This window comes from Saprolegnia diclina (assembly GCF_000281045.1).
Source record: "Saprolegnia diclina VS20 unplaced genomic scaffold supercont1.95, whole genome shotgun sequence".
In the NCBI taxonomy this organism is placed as follows: Eukaryota; Oomycota; class Saprolegniomycetes; order Saprolegniales; family Saprolegniaceae; genus Saprolegnia; species Saprolegnia diclina.
This window is the reverse complement of record NW_008246162.1, coordinates 130,888-150,583: the sequence shown is the minus strand read 5'-3', so window position 1 is coordinate 150,583 and position 19,696 is coordinate 130,888. Positions and strand designations below refer to the sequence as shown.

Here is a 19,696-nt window from a genome sequence, read left to right as displayed (position 1 = left end):
GACCACGTCGACCGCGTCGTAGAGGTTGGCCGAGTACTTGTACGCATCCATGACGTCCGAGATGGTCACAGGGAAGTTGAGGCCGTTCGCGCGGATAAAGTCGCGCGTGCGCGAGACGTAGCCGATGAGCTTCTCGGTACCGTCCGTCTCGGCGAAATCGTGGCCGCCCTGGATGTAGTGGCGGTAGATGGCCTCCGACGAGACACCGATACCGAGCACGTTGTCGTTGCGGACCTTCTTCTCCTTGACGAGGCGCTGGAAGTTGGCAAAGTCGCGCTCGAACGAGTCGAGGTCGGCTTCGATGTTGCCCCAGAGACCCATCCAGATCTTCATCTTGTGCTCGCCGGCGATCTTGAGCACGCGCTCGACGCACGGGTTCTCGGTCGAGTAGATGCGCACGTTGGTCGTGACCGTGTTCATGGCCTTGAAGTCCTCGCGGATCGCCCACTCGGACTTGCAACCGCCCCACTGGTTGGCCCGCGTGTCGTAGTCCAGACCGTAGAAGAAGCGGTCAAGGCCAAGGGTCGCCTGGACGGCCCCGGCGATGACAGCGCAGGTCAATGCAGCCTTCATCTCGACGATTCGGAAATGAACTGACTGGCACCAGCCTCGACTGCCGCGGCGCGCGCCGACCTGATTTCAGGCCTCAGATTGCACCTGTGAGATTCCATACAAACACCAAGTGTTTAAATACAATTTGCAAAAAATAGCGATGAGTGGCATCGAAGCGCCCTGAAATGAGGCCAAGATTCGGATATCACCAGGTGGCAGCCAGCATATCATCTTGCACCGAGCGTGATACAGTGCAAGTTGGCGTGGGGCTCGGAGCGACGACCAACCAACGGCTTGGATGGCTTTTTGTCCCTTTGTCGCCAATACATACATCGACTTGTCGTCGTCGTCGTCGTACTGTACGCGGCAAGGCGAGGTCTGGGTTCCGCAATTGCAGGCGCAGAGTGCAGTGGGTGAGATGCCACGATTCGGCGCGCGGCTTCTTGTCTCGACACCGCATCGACTAGCTTCAGGAAGTCATGGATCGAGGACGAGGGTTCACCGAGCGTCTGTAAGCTCGTTCTTCATGACCTGCTTGTGCAGGGCGAAGGGACCGAGGCGCGCCGATCAGGCGCGTGCCACCCACCTGCTGCAATCGAACGAAGGGACATTTCGACGTCCCACCATCAAGCTTCTGGACCAGCTGCGCGCTTTCGATCAACCTGCGATCAACTGACGGCGGCAAATTTCGGCGGCCTGTATTCGTACGGTATCCTAGCCTCTCGGACGCAATGAATGTCGACGCGGCTGTCGCTGTCTTCGGTGTCGTCAGCAGGAAGCGGCGATTCAGGTGCGGTCTGCTCCGTCACACACATGTTTGTGATTGGCCACAAGGGAGTCACATACGATTGTGCGACGAACGTCAAAGTCCCATGAAAGATCGCTTTTGTAGATCCAAGCCAAGAATCAATTCCTAACGTTACTATGGACGTAGAGATAGTTTACAAACATTTATATACACTACGTGGTTAATAAAAATAGCACGCGTAGACTTTGGCACGAACAGATAGGTGGATGCCCTTAGCGCACCGGCCAGAACGTCGAGATGATGCGGTACCAGCCAGGCCAGTACGACGTCGACGCCTCCGTGGGCTCTGGCGTTGGCTTGTGCGTCGGAGGCTTTGTTGGCTTGTGCGTCGGGGCCTTTGTAGGCTTGGGGGTCGGCTCTGGTGTCGGCGCCATCGTAGGCTCCAGCGTTGGCGCCTCCGTAGGCTCGGGCGTTGGTGCCTCCGTAGGCTCGGGCCTTGGTGCCTCCGTTGGCTCGGGCGTTAGTGCATCAGTGGGTCTGGGCGACGGACTCCTTGAGGGCTTAAACGTCGGCGTTTTCGTCGGCTCGGATGGCGGGCTCTGTTTCGGCTTGCGCGTCGGCGGTACCGTGGGCTCGAACGTCGGTACTTTTGTTGGCTCGTGCGTAGGAGCTTCAGTAGCCTGGTGCATCGGGCTTGATGTGGGCTTGACGATGGAAGCCTTTGTCGGCGGAGGCGTCGATGCTACTGCTGTTGTCGTCGCCGTCGACGCAGTGACTCCGACTCCAGAGGCACGCGGAGTGGCCGTCGGGTGCGAGCCTGCTGTCGCGGGCGGGTCAGTTGGCACAAATTTGGCAGGCGCGGTGGGATCGACGACGATGGTATCCGGCACAATCGTAGGTTCAGGTGCACTCGACGGAGCAGCCGTTAGTGCTGCCGGCGTGCGAGATGCAAGATTGCTCACCTCCCGCGGCGATGGGGTCGGTGCGTCAGTCGACACCGTTTCGGTCGTTTGCTCAGCAACCGCGGGAGCATCGGTGGCAGTTTGAACGCTCGGATCCAGCGGATTTGTGCCGACAGGCTCGGACGGAGCTTGCGTCGCCGGAAGCGGTGGCGACGACCAAGACATCGGTTTCGACACAGGTGGCGTCTCCTGAACGACTCTCGGCGGCGCTGACGAGCTCTCGGGCACCGGTAGCGTCGCTTTGGTCGGCGGCAACGTCACGACGGGCGTCGACTGATGTGTCACCTCACCTTCATGCGACGGTGCGGTAGTGCGTCGCTCTGTAGTAACGGTTGGTGTCGGCGTCGGCGATGACGGTTGGCGACTAACGACCGACGTGTGCTTTGGCATCTCGGTCGGTTGCGTCAGCACCGGTGTTGACGGTAGCGCCTCGGTAGTGCTTTTGTGGACACCGGTGCCGTGAGTCACCGGGAGGTGCATCGATGCGGGTTGGGGCTTCGTTACCGCCGGTGTCCGGTGTGCCAGAGCTTCACTTGGTCTGGGATGCGATGGCGCCGGGGTCGGTACGGCCACGGCCATTGGTGTCGGTGCATCGGACGTTACTGGATACGCTGCGCTGGTCGTCTTTGGCAGATCGGTGTGCTCCAGAGCGACCGGCTCGGTGACCGACAGCTGCGCCTCTACTGTCGGTGCAGTGGTTGCCGCGCGCGTCGTCGTCGTTCCAGGTACAGCTGTTGTTGCGACTTGAGTGGGTGCCGCCGTGACCTCAAGCGTCGCAGCAGTTTGTTTCGGTCCAACTTCAGTGGGCCGTGAAGCCCCTTGGGTGGCCATCGGCAATGTCATTGGTGCTGTCGTCAGGGAACCTTGGGACGGGTGTGGCGACATCGTAACCGGCGGTGACGAGGCTGGATGCGGCAAGACGGCAACGACAGGCGGCGTGTCCGGCGCTGGTGTCGGTCGATGCTCAGGTGGCGCGCTCGTGTTTTGCTGCAACTGCGCCGCCGTTGTTGGCGCTACGGTCATTGCTGCAGTCGGTGCCCCCGTCGTTACCGCGGTCGGTGCCCCCGTCGGTGCTTGAATCGTTGACGTCATCGGTGCCTTTGTCGTCACTGTCGGCGTCACATCGTCGTCATCGCTGGCATCGTCGATATCAAGTGTCGGCGTCTGAGACGCATGCACAAGGCCGACCATGAACGTTTGAAGCGGGTCTTGGACGTCGCAATACCGAACTTGGAGGCCGCGCGTGGCCTTGTCGGTTGCCAAGCACATGATTGCCTTGAGAAAATGACTCACCTGGCCCGTCCGGTCGTTGTAAAGCCACTTTTGCATGACATTGCGCGCGTCACACAAGCGCGTCTCGACGAGGCCACCGACGACATCCCCGACGAGCTCGAGGCACGCGTCGCCATTCGCCTTGCTCCGAATCGTCTGCGCAATCGGGTCGAAGAACCAAATGGCTGCGTCTGGCGCTGGCGCCGACGAGCTCACGCGCACGAGGCCGTAGTCGTTCACAAGCTTGGCGTCGCCTTGGTGCAAGTAGACCTCCTCGGTGCCGAGCGCTCGGAGGCTAAACGTTGTCGACGGTCCAAAGCCACACGTAGCCAAGTGCACCATGTTGGTGCCGTCGCCGACGCCAATGCACTTGGCAGACGGACCATGCGAAATGAGAATACCCGTCGCCGCCGTCACGGGCTCGATCGGATGCATGTGCCGCAACCCTGGGCTCGGCGTGGATGTTGGCGAAGGCGTTGATGGCGGTCGTGTGGGCGCTACTGTCGGTGCCGGTGTCGGTGCATGCGTCGGTGCGTGCGTCGGTGCGTGCGTCGGTGCGTGCGTCGGTGCATGCGTCGGTGCGTGCGTCGGTGCGTGTGTCGGTGCCGTTGTTTCTGGTCGAATAGTGGGCCGAGGCGTCGGCGCTACGGTTGTCGTCGGTGCTGCCGTTGGTGGCCGCGCGGTGGGTCGCCGGGTCGCCCGCGCCGGCTTGGCTTGCGTTGGCGCCCCGCACCAATGGTGGGTCGGACCCATGAGCGAGCACTGGTACGGGTTCCAGCCGTCGTAGCAGAGCGTGTAGCCAGCACCGACAAACTGGCAGTTGTTGACGCAATCGTGGCCACACTTGTCTTCCATCGGATCTTCCGACTGCGCCCCGCGAAGAAACCGGCGCCCCGATGCGACGCTGGGCGCGGCGACAACCTCAAAGCCACCGTCCGGTGCAAACGACCATTTTTGTGTCGATTTGCCTTTGTCGCACTTGTAGACATGGAGCACGTCGTTGCCGTCGCCGTCGACGTACGTGTCCAAGCACTGGTTGCTGCTCTTGGACTTGAACATGTTCTTCTCCGCGTAGTAGAACCAGATCTCTTCGTCGTAGTGACCGGTTAGGCCGTAGTTGGGCTCGCCCAAGTACACGCGGCCGTACGTGCGCGTGTTGGCGCCGTTCACCTTGATCACCTTGCCGTTGTGCCAGAGACGCACAGCCACCGGGCGAGGACCGACCTCGACCGCGCCGAGGAGCGGGTGGATCTTGCGCTGCTCGTCAAAGACGCCAAAGTTCTTCTCGATGAGGCCAAAGTCGTTGTCGCCGCCAAAGAGCAGGTTGAACGACGTAAAGTAGTAGTACTGGATGTTCTGCTCGTCCGCAAACGCCAAAAAGTCCTTGAGGTACCGCGCCGCCGACTCGGGCGACGCCGCGACGATGCTCGGGTTCTGACCGGCCTGGCTCCACCCCGTCTCCATGATCATGATGGGCTTGCCGCGCTTCACAGCCTGCGCGCGGATCGGGATGAGGCGGTCGAACATCGTGTTGACGCCGTCCTCGACCGGGATCGTCTCCCACTGCGAAAACTGGTTGGCCGAGACCACGTCGACCGCGTCGTAGAGGTTGGCCGAGTACTTGTACGCGTCCATGACGTCGGAGATGGTCACAGGGAAGTTGAGGCCGTTCGCGCGGACAAAGTCGCGCGTTTTGGCTGCGTACGCAATGAGCTTGTCCGAGCCGTCGCGTTGTGCAAAGTCACGCCGGCCCTGGATGTAGTGGCGGTAGATGGCCTCGGATGCAACGCCAACACCGAGCACGTTGTCGTTGCGGACCTTCTTCTCCTTGACGAGGCGCTGGAAGGTGCGGAAGTCGCGCTCGAACGCATCGAGGTCGGCGTCAATGTCACCCGCGAGGCCGAGCCAGACCCGCATGTTGTGCTCGGCGGCGACGCCAAGGATGCGCTCCACGCAGGGCTCACCCATGTTGTCGATGCGTACGTTGCTGGTCACGGCGGCCATGGCGCGGAAGTCGAGCCGGACGTCGGCGTCGTCCTTGCAGCCGCCGGCACTCGACGTCCGCGCGTCGTAGTCGAGGCCGTAGAAGACTCTGTCCAGCGCAGTCGCGGGGCGCCATGCTATCCACGCCGCGACCGCATGGGCCAAGTAGGATTTCATACTCGATTTGAGAAATGAAGTCAACCATCATGCGATTGACATGGTGCGCCTTTTTTTCGGACGACGATCCTAGATTCAAATGAAATCCGATTTTCAGTGATGGCCATCACTCGCGACGACGCACGACATCCGAATTACACGCGCCAAATTAGGATATCATCAAATTTAGGCCCGACCAGAGCCGCCCTCTCACCACGGACCGGTGCTGACCAGCTACCCGATACACGGGTGCCCAGCGCCCTCCACTCGGCTCGATGCGCAACACAGTCCACCTACTCGTATACTAGATGCAGTATACTGCTCATGCCAGATTATTGTCCCTGCCCCTATTGTTTGGCCAGCGATCTTGGACGATCTTTCATTGGCACCAATTGGGTTGTCATTTCAACCAATCGCGTCCGGAGGTACCCAAGAGCGTCACGTGTATGTCTTCGTCGTCGAGAGGCGCTGGCCAAACACGCAGTCGCGCTGCACGCTGCTGCCACCGTAGCAATGATGGCACGCGGAAATACCCGGTTTCTCGTGCCCAAGGGTGCGCTGGTCGTCGAACGACGGTGATCCAGTCGACACCAACCAGCAATCGACGTCGGGACGCAGGATGTGCCAAGACTGTGGGATTCGAGTTGCCGATGCACACTCGTGGCCTCCATCGCACGACGCAACTGCTTCAACAACAGTACTCGCAACATTGGGGCACGCAAGCCAGCTACGCCAGCCGTAGAAAGCCGACTGTGGCTACTCCAAGCGGGGTCGGCACTGGAAAACGAAGTGTTTCCGAGTGTACTGGTGCCAGTACCTACAAGTATCTGCACCGGTGCACGTTTGTCTCGGCTGGATTCAGTATCCACGTGTGCTCGAGGAACACCCTGTATATCGCATCGCACGCATGGCTTTGTAAAACGGTGCTGCAGAGAGCAGTACAGTGAGGAACCCGCTACAGCTAACTGCAGGAGCCACACTGGGATGCAACGTCAGCAGCACGCCACGGCAAGGAAATTCCCTGTGGTCACGGGGTAGGGCTGATGTACCGGTATCGCTGGAAGGGCAAGGAGCAACCCGAGAGATTCCCTTCATAGGTACCCATGGTGTGTCCAGTTGCCGTGCTCTACGAAAACACCCTATCATAGGAAGGAGCACCTTGGTGACCCCAATACAACCAGCGCCGTTCTCCGCAAGAAACTATTGCAAGGACACTTTGCCGACGCCGATCATAAATCGAGATACCGCCACTTCAACACCGCAAAGCGAATATGGATCCTCACATTCTAGTCGAGAACGATTCGGTTGATTGAACATCTAGTAACCCAGAGGTCAGGCAGCTACCAAGGGAGCCGCACTCACAAAACTTTGCACAAACGAGCTGCGCTCGTCAATCAACTGAGGTTGAACCCTATCATAGGTGACATGGATGTTTGAACGCAACAACTGATCACTCGAGCAACTCGAGCAAGCAAGCAGAGGGCGTCCTTGTACGCCTTTGCAGATGTTTCAAATCCAACCAGACTTCAGTACGTGGCGCCTCGTTGCATACTAGTGCGTTGCCCTGGGCAATGAAGTAGCAGTGCAGGCGCCGGCATCGGAGTTGCGCTGGCGACCTTCCGGAAGGATCCGCCGTAAAGTGGCGTCCATTTAGTCCATGACGTGGCTGTCTCTCCCTCGCATAAAAATACAACCCGTGGCATACGTCGTCGTTGGTGTTTTTATTCCCCCCACCAAATCAATCCGACACTATTTGTTGGCATTTCTATCATTTAGAAATACGTCAGTCGAACTTTGATATTCTATGCAATATTTAAATATCTCGCAATCCCAAAGTACTCTATTTCATGACTTACCTTTCACACCATTTGGTGTTGAAAATAACTGGTCTCGAACTTCCATTCTTCATCTCTTTTCGTTGACTTGGCGATGTCTGCGATCAGCGCCCTGCGCAAGCTCGAACAGCAGCAGCAAGCCCCCGCGACGGGCGGCCTCCATGTACGCATGATTGATGCATCAGCCCACATGCTAAAGCTTGCCTAGGCTATGATGATGCAGCGCATGAAGCAGGCCGGCGAGTGGGCCACGTGGTTCAAGAAGCAATTGATCAAGGTACGCTCGCCATTGTGGCACGCAATATGAAGGCTGGTGATGACATTGTGCAATGCTAGTTGGCGCACAAGGGCGGCCGCTTCACGTGGATCATCTCGACGACGATGCTGTTCACGGTCATCCCGCTCGGCATTGAGATCATGCGCGAAGCCGACGTTAAGGAGATGGAGGCCCTCCGCGTGCAGTCGCTCAAGGCCCAGGGCTTTTCTGCGATCCAGATTGCCAACATGGGCTACCAAGACCCGAACGCGCCCTCGCTATCTGAAGCGTTGCAATAAGCCTGTTAGAGACCGTCAATACTATACACATCATCATATGCATCCACCACTGACAGCGATGCAGCAGAGGTCACTTGAAGGCGGCGAGTTCGTAGCCAGCACGATTGAAAGCAAGACGCTCGTCATTTGTAGCTACTCTTCCTTGGTGTGTTTCGACTTGATCATGACCAAACCGATGAACGTAGAGCAGATCGTCAAGAAGATGACGAGAAGGATCGCAGGAATTGCAATTGCGTAATGGCGGTCTGGGAAGAAGCCTTGCACGACATGGTCCTTGTCGACAAAGGGCTGTGCAGTGCTGGGTCAGTCGAATGAACTAAGGTTTGTGAGACTCCTACCGTGATGATGACCCAGAGCGTGTAGTACGCAAACATGCTCACGGAGATGGCGAGGAGGATCGCGCCCACGGTTTGGTCGGACGATGCACCCTACGTATGGCAGTGAGCTCTAGGCCTGCAGGCCGTCGTCGCCACCATCGTGGTCGTCCTGTTTGTGCGGCGCGACGTAATATAGATGCCATTGGCTAAAATCATGTGGCATTTTGGCGAATGGCCTCACTCGCATTTCAGCCAATCAGAGCGCGTCCACAGGGGTGGGCCTCGTTTGGCTGGTTCAAAAGAGAAGATGCTTCGGTTCGCTCGTCCCTTCCTCCGCGCCGTGGCCGTCCCGCGCTCGCTGGCGCCCGTCCGTAGCATGAGCACGTTCGACATGTTCGCGCCTTCTCAAAGCGTGCTGCCGATCCAGGCCAGCTTCGGCATGACAATCCCGCAGGTCCCGACGACGTCGATGATCATCCCGACGGTCATGGAGTGCCCCGAGATGAACGACACGATGGGCCCGATCCTTGCGATCAAGCGCACGTACCAGCCTAGTGTATTACGACGAAAGCGCAAGTTCGGCTTCCGTGTGCGCAAGGCGTCGCTCGGCGGCCGCAAGGTCCTCAACAACCGCTTCCTCAAGGGCCGCAAGCGCCTGTCTCTCTAAGCCAAGCAGCGAAGTCGACGTCCATGTCGCTTTCTAGTGTATACAGACAGAGAAGACGAAGCACAGGACGAAGAAGCAGAATAGAAAAACACAATGTGGCCTTGATTGCGTCTTGACGTCTCCAACTACCGACTACGAGCTGCTCGTGCTCGTGCCTGCGACGGCGTCCCGTGCTGGTACGTCAATTTCGCCCAAGTACTTTTCGAGGCGCGGCGAAAACACTTCGTAAATGAGCGTGATGGGCCGGCCGCCTTGCCAGAAGAGGTACGAGCGGCCCCAGAACGGTCCCTGCATGCCAAACTCCTTCTCGAGCGCAACCGAGTGGCCACGAAAGATATGCTTGATGTCGCGGAAGAGCTCCTTCTTCTTGGTCGTGATTTGACGGCCGATCGGCAGCGTCTTGTCCGTACCAAAGAGCGCTTCGATCTAGTTGGCGCTGAGCATCCAAATGAAAGTGGTGCACAGTGGGTACATCGCTGCTGTGCCACCACGACGCCGCATAGCCGAGGCGCTCGCCGTTTGTGTTGCGTAGGTAGACTTGACGACGATGGCGCGGGCCTTCAATATCCTGGATCTCGGTGGGCGCTTGGTCCGGCGAGTCGCCAATGCAGTCAAAGCTCAAGACGTCGACTTCCGTCGTATACCTATAGGAAGGCATCGCGCAGTTAAAGAAGCTCGCAACATAGGTGAAGTGACGCAGTACCCTGTCAAGAGACCCAAGTGGAGCGTCGGTGATCCATCGCCAAGAAGGAAGAGCGTCCACGCCGCCGGCATCTTGGCGATACCGAGCTACGTAGGACCGTATTCACTGCCTTCTGATCCTCGGCCCATTGCGAGCTTGTCGTAAATAGCAATTCGTACCTTGAGCTCATCAGCCGTCGTCGTAAAGTCGATGTCCAAGGGCATCCATCCCTTGTCTGCTGCTGCCATCCTTCGTGTAGCTTCGATCGATCTCGTGCTTTTGTACCACCGGTTAGCGCTTCAAGTTGTGCCCCGGGCGTATTTGCATCGTTTACGTATCGCTTTTGCAATTTATGTCGATCTTTTATTATCACAAAATATATTATTCAAGAATCAATCCTGTAAAAAAGGAGAAAAAACGATACTGCTTTCAAAACAAAAAGCGTCGATTTTACGACTGTGTAGAATCCGGATATGAAATGCCATCATGCGGAGAGGTGGCAATTGCCGAAATGCGAGCCTCTGTGCTGCCGAAGCTCCGCGTCCTGCGCCTCCAGAAGGTCTCGATCTTTGACCAGCTCGTGCTTGAGGAAGCGCTCTTCCGCGCGGACCGCGACAACTGGTTCATCTGGAACGAGCGGACCGGCGATCCGAAGATCGTCATGGGCATCTCCGGGAAGCCCGAGAAGCTCCTCGACGTTGAAGCTGTCGCCAGGTAGATGTCGCGCATGATCATCCTCTGTATCGCTGCGAGCGTAGAGACAAGGTCCCGGTCATCAAGCGCTTCAGCGGCGGAGGCACCGTCGTCATCGACGACAACACGCTCTTTACGACCTTCATCGTCAACACGGTACCGCCTTCTTCGTTGATCTCCACCGGTGCGATCGTCGCTGGGTAGAGCGCCAAGCCGCAGGTGAAGCCATACCCGCGCGAGATCATGGACTGGTCCTCCACCTTCTTCACGCCGCTCTTCGATGACATCACCAAGCACACCGAGGTAGTATCCCGTTGGCTCGCATACATGGATGCTAACCTACTTTCAGTCGTTTGCGCTGCGGGAAGACGACTATGTCTTTGGCGACCGCAAGTTTGCTGGCAATGCGCAGAGTACGTGCCATGCAGGAAGTGGCGACATGTAGAAACGGTGGTGCGCGTAGGCATTAGCAAGGACCGGTGGCTTCATCACACGTCGTTTCTTTGGGACTACAGCGCGGCCAACATGCGCTACCTCCAGAACCCGGCCAAGCAGCCCGCTTACCGCGCCAAGCGCGACCACACCGAGTTCCTCTGCAAGCTCAAGGACTACGTGGCGTCGCGTGACGTACTCTACCAGTCGTTCAACCACCACCTGCAGCAGCACTTTGACGTCGACGATGTTACGCTGGCCGACCATGAGCTGGCAAGCATCCTCGCCCGCGAGCATCGCAAGACGACCAAGTGGGTCGATGTCAACGCCTAAGTCGTAGAGATCCCAAACCCAAATGTAGAGAGACAAGTAGTACGCTGCAATTCGATTACGTTACTCAACTTTGCAGCGCCTCCAGCAACGCCCGGATGCGGTCGGTCGGCGAGTCGATGCTGGCCGAGACTGCGACAAGCTTCGTCGCATGCGCAACCTCCCAGCGTCGGCAACTATTGCTGCTCACGTCGTCTGTCTGCACCCTGACATTGAGCCGGATCAAGAGCAGACCAATGTTGGGTGCAAAGAGGTCCGTGGCCTGGTCGCACACGGTGCGGGGCAAGTAGACGTCGTACAGTCGCGTGCCGACGTCGACGCTGACGACTGCGCCATAGTCCTCCGAGTCTGGAAGCTGTTCCACATGCATCGGGTGGCCTTCGATCGTCATGTCATGTGCCTCGATGGCTTCAACCTTCACGTCGTCGGGTATGTCGACGTCCAGACCGGTGTCGTCTTGGGTCATCATGGCCTCTTGGGTCGCAACGGTGTGCAAGATGGACGAGAGGATGTACGCGTCGAGCGCGTGAATGAGGGTCTGGTTGACGCCGTTGGCAATCGAAAGCTTGAGCTGCTCAAAGGTGGTGGCAAAGTACGACGTCTTGGACGGCTGCGTCGTTGCTTCCGCCGTGTCGGTCAGCACCGAATCGAGAAGACCGAGGCCTTCGTCATAGTGCGACACGAGGAGATTTCGAACGCACACGATCGAACCCTTCTACTCGGGACGTCATGGTGAGGCGCCAGATTTTAGATGGGATTTTTGTACCTGCCACATTTTGAGAACAGCCTTGGTTGGTGCCACGGGTAGCCGGATGCTCAGGAGCTTGAGGCTCGTATCGGTCACAAACGCATGCGACTTGTCTTCCGAGAGGCGGATGACGTAAACGCAGACGTCGGCGTCGCCAATGTACGTCGGTCCAATGTCCGCAATCGACATGCACGTTCGCGGCGCATACCCCACTCTGGCGTGGACAAGTGCAAGGTCGTCCGCCGTGCTGCGCGTGAACGTAGAGTGTTTGGACGTGCTCAGGTTGAGCTCAGCATCCTTCTTCTCGGCACTCCACGTCACAGCCACGCTCGTCACAAAGACCTCGGCACCTTCCTTGCACACAATGTGAACGTCTTCGGACGGCCGCCACACGCTTAGCGTCGCATGGCGCGAAGCGGAATGGGACGGGTGTGAGCATGCGACCTTGAGGCGCAAGAACGGCACCGCCGTCTCGAATGCCTGCGGGAACTTCTCCATCATCTTTTCCGTGAGGACGCGCGGCCCCGTTGCATCTTTTGGCTGCAAGTAGAGAAGGCCCGATGAGCGCATGACAACGGCACGGAGGGATCGCACGAGACCGCCGCGTTGCTTGAGCGATCCCAATGGCAGACTCTGAAGCAGCTGGTGTTTTCCTAGTGTATTCGCATGTTCACACACGACTTCGAATGTTCAAAATGTGGTGTAGACGTACGGCGGTCTTCCAAACCGAGGGGCAGTCGCCAATGAACCCGTCGCGTACTGTTGGCATTGATTGAGAGATGGGCGTGTGCCTTTGGGTCGAACGCCATGTCGAGCGACTCGTGGATCGACGACTCGAGCGGGTCAATTCCTTCGTTGCAGTTGATCAAGCTAGCGTTCCAGACAATGACTTTGACGCCGACGAGGCTCTTGTTGCCGCGCCCGAGCAGGTACTCGTCCGGCAATGCAAAGACGGCGTACCACCCGTCGCTCAGCACCCAATGCGTCGGGTACGTGGCAACGACGAGAAGGACCATTGCATTGCCCGAGTGCGCATCGCGCTGGTAGATCTTCCTGAGAACGGACCGGTGGCTTTGCTATGACGAAGATTAGCCATAGCGGATGCCGTATCCAAACCTCAAGTTCACGCTGAAAGCGTCGTGTGAGCTGAAACGTGACTTGATCGAGGGTAAGGTATTTCCCCGCCAGGTCTGCGCTGAACGTGCGCTCCATGCTCGCGCACTTCCAGACAATCCAGCGAAAGTGGTTGAGAAACCAAGGCAGCGTCGCGCCAAGTGCTGGTTTAATGAATTGGTTCGAGACCATCGTTGCGTACAAAAGGTGCACAGAGGAGGCTCCGAACGACGGAACGAGAGTTGGGTTGCCGTGGGGCCCAAAGTGGACCAAAAGGGCGTTGGACGCCGTGATAGCGTCGACACATACGCTCGTGGCCGGCGAGGCTGACGGATGCAAGTCGTGAAATGAGACTGTTGTCATCTTTGGAGCCTTGTACTTGGACTTGGTTTGAACAACGATCTCCTTGGGCTTGGGCTTGGGTACACCGAGCTCGAGGGCAACAACTGACGGCGCGGGCATCGACTTGCGGCGCGGCGGTTGGAAGGCCCGACGACCGTTGTTGGTAGATGACATCGCCGGCTTCGCTGCAGCTGAGCGAGGTACAGGGTTCTCTGCGACCCGAGGCATATCACCGGGAGCAAACGTTACGCGACGCTGCGGGTTTGGCTTGGTCGTCAGCATTTCATCCGATCCAGAAGGACGCCACGGTCCAGCTTCTTCCGTCGGCAGAGCCACAAAAGCTGAGTCGTCGCGTTGCAGCTTGGCTTCATACGCACGGACATTTTGGCGCGAGACGTCGACTTGCTGTCCGCTGCCCGTGGCAAATAAGCTGGGAGTCGTGTCGCGGGCCTCCTTGGGTGCCATCACATCATTGTCTGCGGGTGTGTCGGCGTCAAAGAGACGCTCGTACGCCTTGGTCTTCTCGGCTGATACCGTGACGTTGCGACCACTGGCGGTGCTGAACAGGCTCAACGCGTTTTCTTCTTCTGGTGCGACTGCATCGGCATCATGAGTGGATGAGGAAGCGGCGTCGGCTTGGAACGCCTTAGTGTACGCCTTGACCTTGTCTGCCGATACATGCACCTTGTGTCCAGCCCCTGTTTGAAACAAACTGGCGACGGTCTCGGAGCCGTCCGCAGCGGCCGAGGGAGCAACTTCATTGTCGTCGCTCGCGGCAAACTGTTGCTGGTAGCGCTGGACGACGGCGGCGGACACGTGCACGTGCTTGCCTGCGCCGGTCTCGAACAATGATTGAACGATTGGTTGCTCGGCAGTTGTTGCCGAGTCCACGTCGGTGCCTGTCACTTCACGAGACAGCGCTTCTTGGTACTGCTGGACCTTGGCTGCCGAGATCTTGACGGATGCTCCCGCTGCCGTTGAAAATAAACTTGTGACGCCGCCGCTGGACGATGGTGCAGCCACCGAGCGCTTCATTGGTGGCAGTGCTTCCCCCTGCTCGTTGCTGGCATCGGGCGCTGCTGCTTCGAATGATGCGCGGTACTTGGCGGTCAAGTCCGCGGACACTTGCACATGCCGTCCGCGTCCTGTCTGGAAAAGGCTCGGGATCGCAGGTGCTGCGGGTTCGATGCTTTCTCGGCTGCTACTTGGCTCGTCCCGGGCCGTCTCCTCGTTCGCAGCTTCGGCCTCGAGCTGCTTTTGGTAGCTTCGTAGCTTCTCGGCAGAGACTTGCACGGCGCGGCCGCTTCCCGTCTGGAACAAACTGGACACGAGCGCTCCTGGCGCCGCGCCGTCGGCCGTGGATTGTCGATGGTCAGCCGATTGGGCTTGATCGGTGTCGGGCGCCAAGGCCTTGCCTTCGTCTTCACTGGGCTTTGACAGCTTGATTTCGTACTCCTGGATCTTCTTGGCAGGAAGGAGCACGCTCTTCCCGCGGCCGCTCTGGAAGAGACTCGTGACCAAGCCGTTCTCCGACGAGGGCGGGCGACTCGAGACGACGTCTTCCCGCGGGTCTTCGTAGATCTCGATACCGTGCTTGGTACCTCGAGCATCGCGCGGGTCGTGGAGCGGTCGTCGGTCCGTAGTCATGGGCCGCGATGGGGCGTCGTCCACCTGGAGCCGCCGCTTCTTGCTCATCGGGACCTCGAAGCCCCGGGTCTTGGACGGCTCATCCTCCTTCCCTCCTCCTGGCGCGGGTCGCTTCATGTCGTTGGTCGCGTCGCGCAGGCCCTTCCGCGCGGTCGTCGGCCGGCGGTACCTCAGCATCCCCCGCGCGCGGGCAACTTGAAATTATGCTCCGTCGGGCGCGCGTTGGAAAAATACTTGATATTTGTATGCAACTTTAAACCTTCCTAATCAAATACAGTATCCATTCATAGAGGTTTCCTATTTTGGGCGGAAAGATCGCGACTTCCACACTCTTGGCGCCAAAACTACTCGTGGTTGGCGCTCTCCTTCGACTTTGGTATGCTATTGTATGAGTTCGACAACGTGGCACAGGCAGCTCTACGCATGCATGACGGCTGGTTCCATGACGGGGTCGATTGCCTCTTGCGTCGTTGCATGAGCATTCAGGGAATAAATATTGGGCCGATTTGATGACAAAAACGATGGACGCTAGAATTTTCGAGTTTATAGCCGACGAGTACATCCTATTGGTCCGAGACGCGGTACTCGAGGATCCAGAGTGCCATGGAGCGCATCATGGCCTTCTCGAAACGCGCAGCGACCGCAGGGTGGTCGATCTTGAGCTGCTCGAAAGCTGCTTTGCTTACGTAGAAGATGGAGCACTCGGACTTGGCCTCGGCTGTGAACGAGTGCTTCTTGTTCAAGATGAGGTCGACGTCGCCCATGAGCGCGCCGCTCGTCACTTGCATGATGCGCTTCCGGCCCTTGAAGCCCGGGCCCATGCGCTCATGCGCACTGCGCGGGAGGTAGACATCGACGAGACCCTTCCCGACCATGAAGAAGCCGTTGACGTCCTGGCCGCACTGGTAGATAATGTCGTTCTTCTCGCGCGTAAAGACTTCGACATAGTCGTAGCCAATGGCTTCCGTCATCTGCGCGGCCGGGTCCGCATCATGCGGGAGGAGCGTGTTGAGAAGGTCCATCGGGAGACCGTTCTGTGCAATGCGGAGCGAGTCCTGGGCCCCGAAGCGCGTCGGGCGGCTGTTTTGCGACAGCAAGTTTTCTTCGCAAAACTCCATGGCCAAGTCGAGCGTCTCAAAAATCTTGGTCGGGAACTCGCTCGCGTCCTTCGTCTCGTCGTCAAAGATGTCGTGCATGCGGAACATGCCCTCGACATCGTCCGGGAGGTTGCAGAAGACCATGCAGATGCCGTTCTCAACCAGGAGCTGCTTCATCGCGTTGAAGCACGTCGAGACGGCCGTCACATCAATGCCACGCACGCGGTCAAAGTCGAGGACGAGGAAGCGCGTCCGGAGCGCCGGGATCGGCGAGTCCGACGTGTACTCGCTGAGGTAGTCGGTCATTTCTTCCATCGTCATGAGCGCGCGCGAGTTGTCGCTGTGGACGTTGGGCGTCGTCAAGCGCGGCGTGCGGAGGACGCTCGAGCTAATGCTGCGCATGCTCTGGTGCAAGATGAGCTCGGTCGGCGTCAGCAGAACGTGCTTGCGCACTTCCGACATGATGTGCACCGAACTCCCAAAGAAGATGTACCCGTCGAGCTCGAGCGTCACGATCGAGCCGCGCGACTTGAGAAGCGCCTTGCGGTCTTTGAAGCGGCGCTTGACGTGGCTCTGCTTCCAGACGCGGCGGACCGTCGTCGTGTTGACGTACGACAAGATAAAGTTGAAGGCAGCGCCGATGATACCGAGGACGATGCCGCCCTGGAGGTTCCAAAGGATCATGACGAGGAACGTGAACCACACGATCGCGTACTCGCGCGGGTACATGCTCTTGCGGGCGTGGATAAGCCACTCCATGATGAGGTCGACCGCGATCAGCGTCTGGAGCGACGCAAAGAAGAGCTTGGGAACGTACGCGATGATCGAGAACGGACTCGCGACGAGGACGAGCTCGAGCACAAAGACGAGGAGGCCCGTGAGCCGGCTGTCGACGCCCGACTTCATCGAGAAGATCGTCGACGAAAAGATGTACGACCCGGTAAAGCCGCCTGTAAGACCCGACACGAGGTTGGACCACCCGACGGTTTGAAGCTCGGCGTTGTGGTCGAGCGGCTTTTGCAGCGCCATTTCGATGGCCGCAACATCGAGCGACGACGAGAACGCCACGACAAAGTACATGGCGATCCACGTCGGGATTTGGTCCGTGACAAACTCGCCGTGGAAGTGGTCGATCTGGAAGTGCTTGTAAATGTCAAAGAAGGACATGGTGCCATTCGGAAGCGGCGCGATCCAGCCGTAATGACGCGCGTCTTCAAAGGACGAGCCCGACACGAGCATGCCAAAGTAGAAGAGCGAGACGATCGTAAACATGCACGTGGGGAGGACTGCAAAGTGCTTGACGCGCTGCGTCACGACAAAGAGGAAAACGCCGGCAGCGAGACCCGGAAGACACAAGATGACGGCCTTCGTGTTGGCGAGTTCGCCCCAGTCGAGCAAGTTGCTGATCTCGTGACCCGACATCATCGAGAGACCGGCTTGGAGACAAAAGAAGCCAATGAACGCGAAGTAACCACCGACGACGGGCATCGGGAGGTACTGAACGAAACTCGCGAGCTTGAGCTTGCCCGTGATAACGAGCGCCACACCGAGAAGCGCAGTCGAGCCACTGAGCGTAAAGAGCGTCGTGGCCAAAATCTGCTCCATCGAAAAGACATCGTCCGAGGCGTGGAGCGAGTGCACGATGGAGCTGGCCATGGCTGAGAGGAAGATGAGGCCAGCATCTTGGACTTGGCCGACCGCGAACGGAAGCGTGCTCGAGAGCGAAAAGCAGAGCTGGTGCACCGCGCCTAAATAGATCAATATGAGCTTATAGAGGCGACCGGCTTCATTCAGGAGTACCAGACACCATCGTAAGCTTCACGAGCTCGGAGAGGTACGGCTGGAAGACCGGATCGCGAAAGATGATTTGGGCAAAACTATACGGTGGTCGAATGAGCAACTACGCCGAGGCATGCAGTATGTCAGCCGTACCTGATCATGAGGGGCACGAGGATGATGGCGTTGATGACGCCGTAGAGGCCAACCTTGAGGTACTTGCTCGAGGCCGGCTCCTCGTCCATGGCAAAGGTCGACGCATTGACCTGGATCTTGTCGTGGAGGATGGGCAGCTTCTCGTCGTCGAGGCGGTAGCTCTTGCGCATGCGACTCATGGCATTGGGCGTCCGGGCCGTGGCGCCGACGCTGTCCATCGCTGCTGCTTCCGGGCCACACGGGGCAAATTCGAGAGTGGACTGATATCTTGGCTTTCAACTGTGCTATGCGACGCGTATTTGTTTAAATATTATTGTATGACGCGTCGTCGCATACAAACAGCAAGGTTCTTTTATTCTATTTGTACGCTTCGAACAGTTTTTATATCACGCCTCTGGACCAATCCGATTGCGCTTCAGGAGAGCCCGACGGATGCGGAAGGGGTTTATTTTAATATATGGATGTTTGTATGCATTAGAAGGAGCGATGTGCAGGAGACAAGCCAAGGTGATCTGGATAGTTGAGAGCCAAAGGCGCGAAGGGCTTGGGACATGCTGCTACGGTCGCGTCGTACTCGCATCTTCCTGTCCTCGTGTGGTCTTGACACCGTGAAGACCAGCGTTGCTCGTCGTGGCGGGTCAGGTGCGCACTTGTCCTTTTTGGAGCGGGAAAGGAACCGAGCATCTTTTTGAGCATGTTGTTGCAGTTGCGTTGGAGTTTGAGTCCGACGACGACCTGGGTTCGATCGAACCGCCCAGCAACTCACATCTCACTTCTGGACCCAATCGAACGCTTTGCGCTGAGCCCTTGTAAGCAAGGTGCTGTTGGCGTTGTTTATCTCGACGCTATACGTTCTTATTTTGCCCGCTTGGGCGCGTAGAGGGTGCACTGTCGAGTAAATTTTGACGGAGCTCTCGCGAAGCTGAGGGTCGAGGAGGTACGTGTAGCGGAACACTCGAGCGCCACCGCTTGAGCCAGGTTTTTGGCACCAGCAAAACGCGTCGGCGAAATATCGAGACGAACACAATCACGAAGGCTATTGGACCGCGGTGAGCATTGGTTCGGCGAGCTTCATCAACACAGAGACGGAGAGCTCACTTCCCCGAGTTGTGCCTCGTCCCATTCAATGATTAGGGTTTTGTTGATGGCAGATGGAAGCGCTATAACGTTCGCCCCGTTTCCAAGTACACGAGCTGTATGGTAGTGTATACGAGGCACAGGGGTTCGCCCCTGATGAGGCAGTTCCACGGCCATTTGTTTGGCCATCACACGCTTTCCGAGCATTCTTTTCTCATTGCCTTCCTGGAGACGGACTTTTTGTCATTTTGGTACAAACGAAATGCCAAGGTACCATTGCGTTTTCATATCATTGCCCTTTCCCGAGCTAGCTCCATAAATCAGCACTCGCTCATCAAGCTGTGCTACTCGTACTTGGTCTGAGTTCAACGAGGTGTTGTATTGATCATGCGCAACGCTTGCATACCTGAACCCTATCGTGCCATAACGGTGTCCTGCCTCCCGAGCCAATACATCGTACTATTTCGATAATAGAGAGATAGCAATCTGGCGGAAGAGCACTGTGGAGCGCATGTGGCAACGCGGACAACAAGTGAAAAAGTTGGCACAGTCCACA

General features: G+C 57.9%; 9 protein-coding genes across 11 annotated transcripts in view; 3 read left to right on the top strand and 6 right to left on the bottom strand.

Annotated features, from left to right (window-relative positions):
- The window catches only part of SDRG_15585 (hypothetical protein), a 4,044-nt gene extending 3,466 nt beyond the window's left edge, over positions 1-578 (bottom strand). Inside the window, exon 1 of the mRNA XM_008621763.1 lies at positions 4-578. Within this exon, the coding sequence (XP_008619985.1) occupies positions 4-573 (570 nt within the window). The 5' untranslated portion in view covers positions 574-578. The remainder of the gene's footprint in view (positions 1-3) is intronic.
- An 899-nt stretch (positions 579-1,477) lies between these two features.
- SDRG_15584 lies at positions 1,478-5,695 on the bottom strand (the record flags this gene model as incomplete). 2 transcript variants are annotated; one of them, XM_008621762.1, is made up of 2 exons in its annotated part: positions 1,478-1,795; positions 1,820-5,695. In XM_008621762.1, coding segments are annotated over 2 exons (4,099 nt in total), but the record flags the coding sequence as incomplete, so codon positions are not given. The 2 variants fall into 2 exon arrangements, with proteins under 2 accessions (XP_008619984.1, XP_008619983.1); XM_008621761.1 differs by having other exon boundaries at positions 1,478-5,694.
- A 1,862-nt stretch (positions 5,696-7,557) lies between these two features.
- SDRG_15583 (hypothetical protein) lies at positions 7,558-8,105 on the top strand. Its single transcript, XM_008621760.1, has 3 exons — positions 7,558-7,671; positions 7,717-7,785; positions 7,845-8,105. Exons 1-3 carry the CDS (start codon positions 7,603-7,605, stop codon positions 8,061-8,063), a joined length of 357 nt encoding a protein of 118 aa, XP_008619982.1. The 5' UTR covers positions 7,558-7,602; the 3' UTR covers positions 8,064-8,105.
- SDRG_15582 (dolichyl-phosphate mannosyltransferase polypeptide 2, regulatory subunit) lies at positions 8,054-8,567 on the bottom strand. Its single transcript, XM_008621759.1, has 3 exons — positions 8,537-8,567; positions 8,402-8,491; positions 8,054-8,351 (listed from the first exon to the last, which is right to left on the bottom strand). Exons 1-3 carry the CDS (start codon positions 8,537-8,539, stop codon positions 8,196-8,198), a joined length of 249 nt encoding a protein of 82 aa, XP_008619981.1. The 5' UTR covers positions 8,540-8,567; the 3' UTR covers positions 8,054-8,195.
- Positions 8,568-8,677: 110 nt separating this feature from the next.
- Positions 8,678-9,152, top strand: SDRG_15581 (hypothetical protein). Its single transcript, XM_008621758.1, has one exon. The coding sequence runs from the start codon at positions 8,688-8,690 to the stop codon at positions 9,045-9,047; it is 360 nt and encodes a 119-aa protein (XP_008619980.1). The 5' UTR covers positions 8,678-8,687; the 3' UTR covers positions 9,048-9,152.
- Positions 9,114-10,017, bottom strand: SDRG_15580. 2 transcript variants are annotated; one of them, XM_008621756.1, is made up of 4 exons: positions 9,909-10,017; positions 9,751-9,836; positions 9,520-9,691; positions 9,114-9,473 (listed from the first exon to the last, which is right to left on the bottom strand). In XM_008621756.1, exons 1-4 carry the CDS (start codon positions 9,975-9,977, stop codon positions 9,180-9,182), a joined length of 621 nt encoding a protein of 206 aa, XP_008619978.1. In that variant the 5' UTR covers positions 9,978-10,017; the 3' UTR covers positions 9,114-9,179. The 2 variants fall into 2 exon arrangements, with proteins under 2 accessions (XP_008619978.1, XP_008619979.1); XM_008621757.1 differs by having other exon boundaries at positions 9,520-9,836.
- A 223-nt stretch (positions 10,018-10,240) lies between these two features.
- Positions 10,241-11,187, top strand: SDRG_15579 (lipoate-protein ligase A; the record flags this gene model as incomplete). Its single annotated transcript, XM_008621755.1, has 5 exons — positions 10,241-10,443; positions 10,488-10,578; positions 10,627-10,725; positions 10,772-10,835; positions 10,886-11,187. 5 exons carry the CDS (start codon positions 10,241-10,243, stop codon positions 11,185-11,187), a joined length of 759 nt encoding a protein of 252 aa, XP_008619977.1.
- A 23-nt stretch (positions 11,188-11,210) lies between these two features.
- Positions 11,211-15,255, bottom strand: SDRG_15578 (hypothetical protein). Its single transcript, XM_008621754.1, has 4 exons — positions 13,049-15,255; positions 12,645-13,008; positions 11,951-12,585; positions 11,211-11,899 (listed from the first exon to the last, which is right to left on the bottom strand). The coding sequence occupies exons 1-4, from the start codon at positions 15,209-15,211 to the stop codon at positions 11,252-11,254; spliced, it is 3,810 nt and encodes a 1,269-aa protein (XP_008619976.1). The 5' UTR covers positions 15,212-15,255; the 3' UTR covers positions 11,211-11,251.
- A 268-nt stretch (positions 15,256-15,523) lies between these two features.
- Positions 15,524-18,348, bottom strand: SDRG_15577 (hypothetical protein). The gene is made up of 3 exons (XM_008621753.1): positions 18,064-18,348; positions 17,932-18,008; positions 15,524-17,879 (listed from the first exon to the last, which is right to left on the bottom strand). Exons 1-3 carry the CDS (start codon positions 18,279-18,281, stop codon positions 15,598-15,600), a joined length of 2,577 nt encoding a protein of 858 aa, XP_008619975.1. The 5' UTR covers positions 18,282-18,348; the 3' UTR covers positions 15,524-15,597.
- Between the last annotated feature and the right edge of the window lie 1,348 nt (positions 18,349-19,696).

Bases quoted from the DNA above. Each gene is read 5' to 3' on its own strand.
- SDRG_15583 (XM_008621760.1), top strand. From the start codon at position 7,603: ATGTCTGCGATCAGCGCCCTGCGCAAGCTCGAACAGCAGCAGCAAGCC. The intron at 7,672-7,716 runs GTACGCATGATT...AAGCTTGCCTAG, and splicing joins CCGCGACGGGCGGCCTCCAT to GCTATGATGATGCAGCGCAT. The intron at 7,786-7,844 runs GTACGCTCGCCA...GTGCAATGCTAG, and splicing joins TCAAGAAGCAATTGATCAAG to TTGGCGCACAAGGGCGGCCG.
- SDRG_15582 (XM_008621759.1), bottom strand. The intron at 8,352-8,401 runs GTAGGAGTCTCA...AGCACTGCACAG, and splicing joins CGCTCTGGGTCATCATCACG to CCCTTTGTCGACAAGGACCA.
- SDRG_15581 (XM_008621758.1), top strand. From the start codon at position 8,688: ATGCTTCGGTTCGCTCGTCCCTTCCTCCGCGCCGTGGCCGTCCCGCGC.
- SDRG_15580 (XM_008621756.1), bottom strand. From the start codon at position 9,977: ATGGCAGCAGCAGACAAGGGATGGATGCCCTTGGACATCGACTTTACG. The intron at 9,837-9,908 runs GTACGAATTGCT...GGTCCTACGTAG, and splicing joins CGACGGCTGATGAGCTCAAG to CTCGGTATCGCCAAGATGCC. The intron at 9,474-9,519 runs GTACCCACTGTG...AGCGCCAACTAG, and splicing joins CGTGGTGGCACAGCAGCGAT to ATCGAAGCGCTCTTTGGTAC.
- SDRG_15578 (XM_008621754.1), bottom strand. From the start codon at position 15,211: ATGCTGAGGTACCGCCGGCCGACGACCGCGCGGAAGGGCCTGCGCGAC. The intron at 13,009-13,048 runs GTTTGGATACGG...TCTTCGTCATAG, and splicing joins GCTTTCAGCGTGAACTTGAG to CAAAGCCACCGGTCCGTTCT. The intron at 12,586-12,644 runs GTACGTCTACAC...CGAATACACTAG, and splicing joins CCTCGGTTTGGAAGACCGCC to GAAAACACCAGCTGCTTCAG.
- SDRG_15577 (XM_008621753.1), bottom strand. From the start codon at position 18,281: ATGGACAGCGTCGGCGCCACGGCCCGGACGCCCAATGCCATGAGTCGC. The intron at 18,009-18,063 runs GTACGGCTGACA...ACCACCGTATAG, and splicing joins CTCGTGCCCCTCATGATCAG to TTTTGCCCAAATCATCTTTC. The intron at 17,880-17,931 runs GTACTCCTGAAT...TGATCTATTTAG, and splicing joins GAAGCTTACGATGGTGTCTG to GCGCGGTGCACCAGCTCTGC.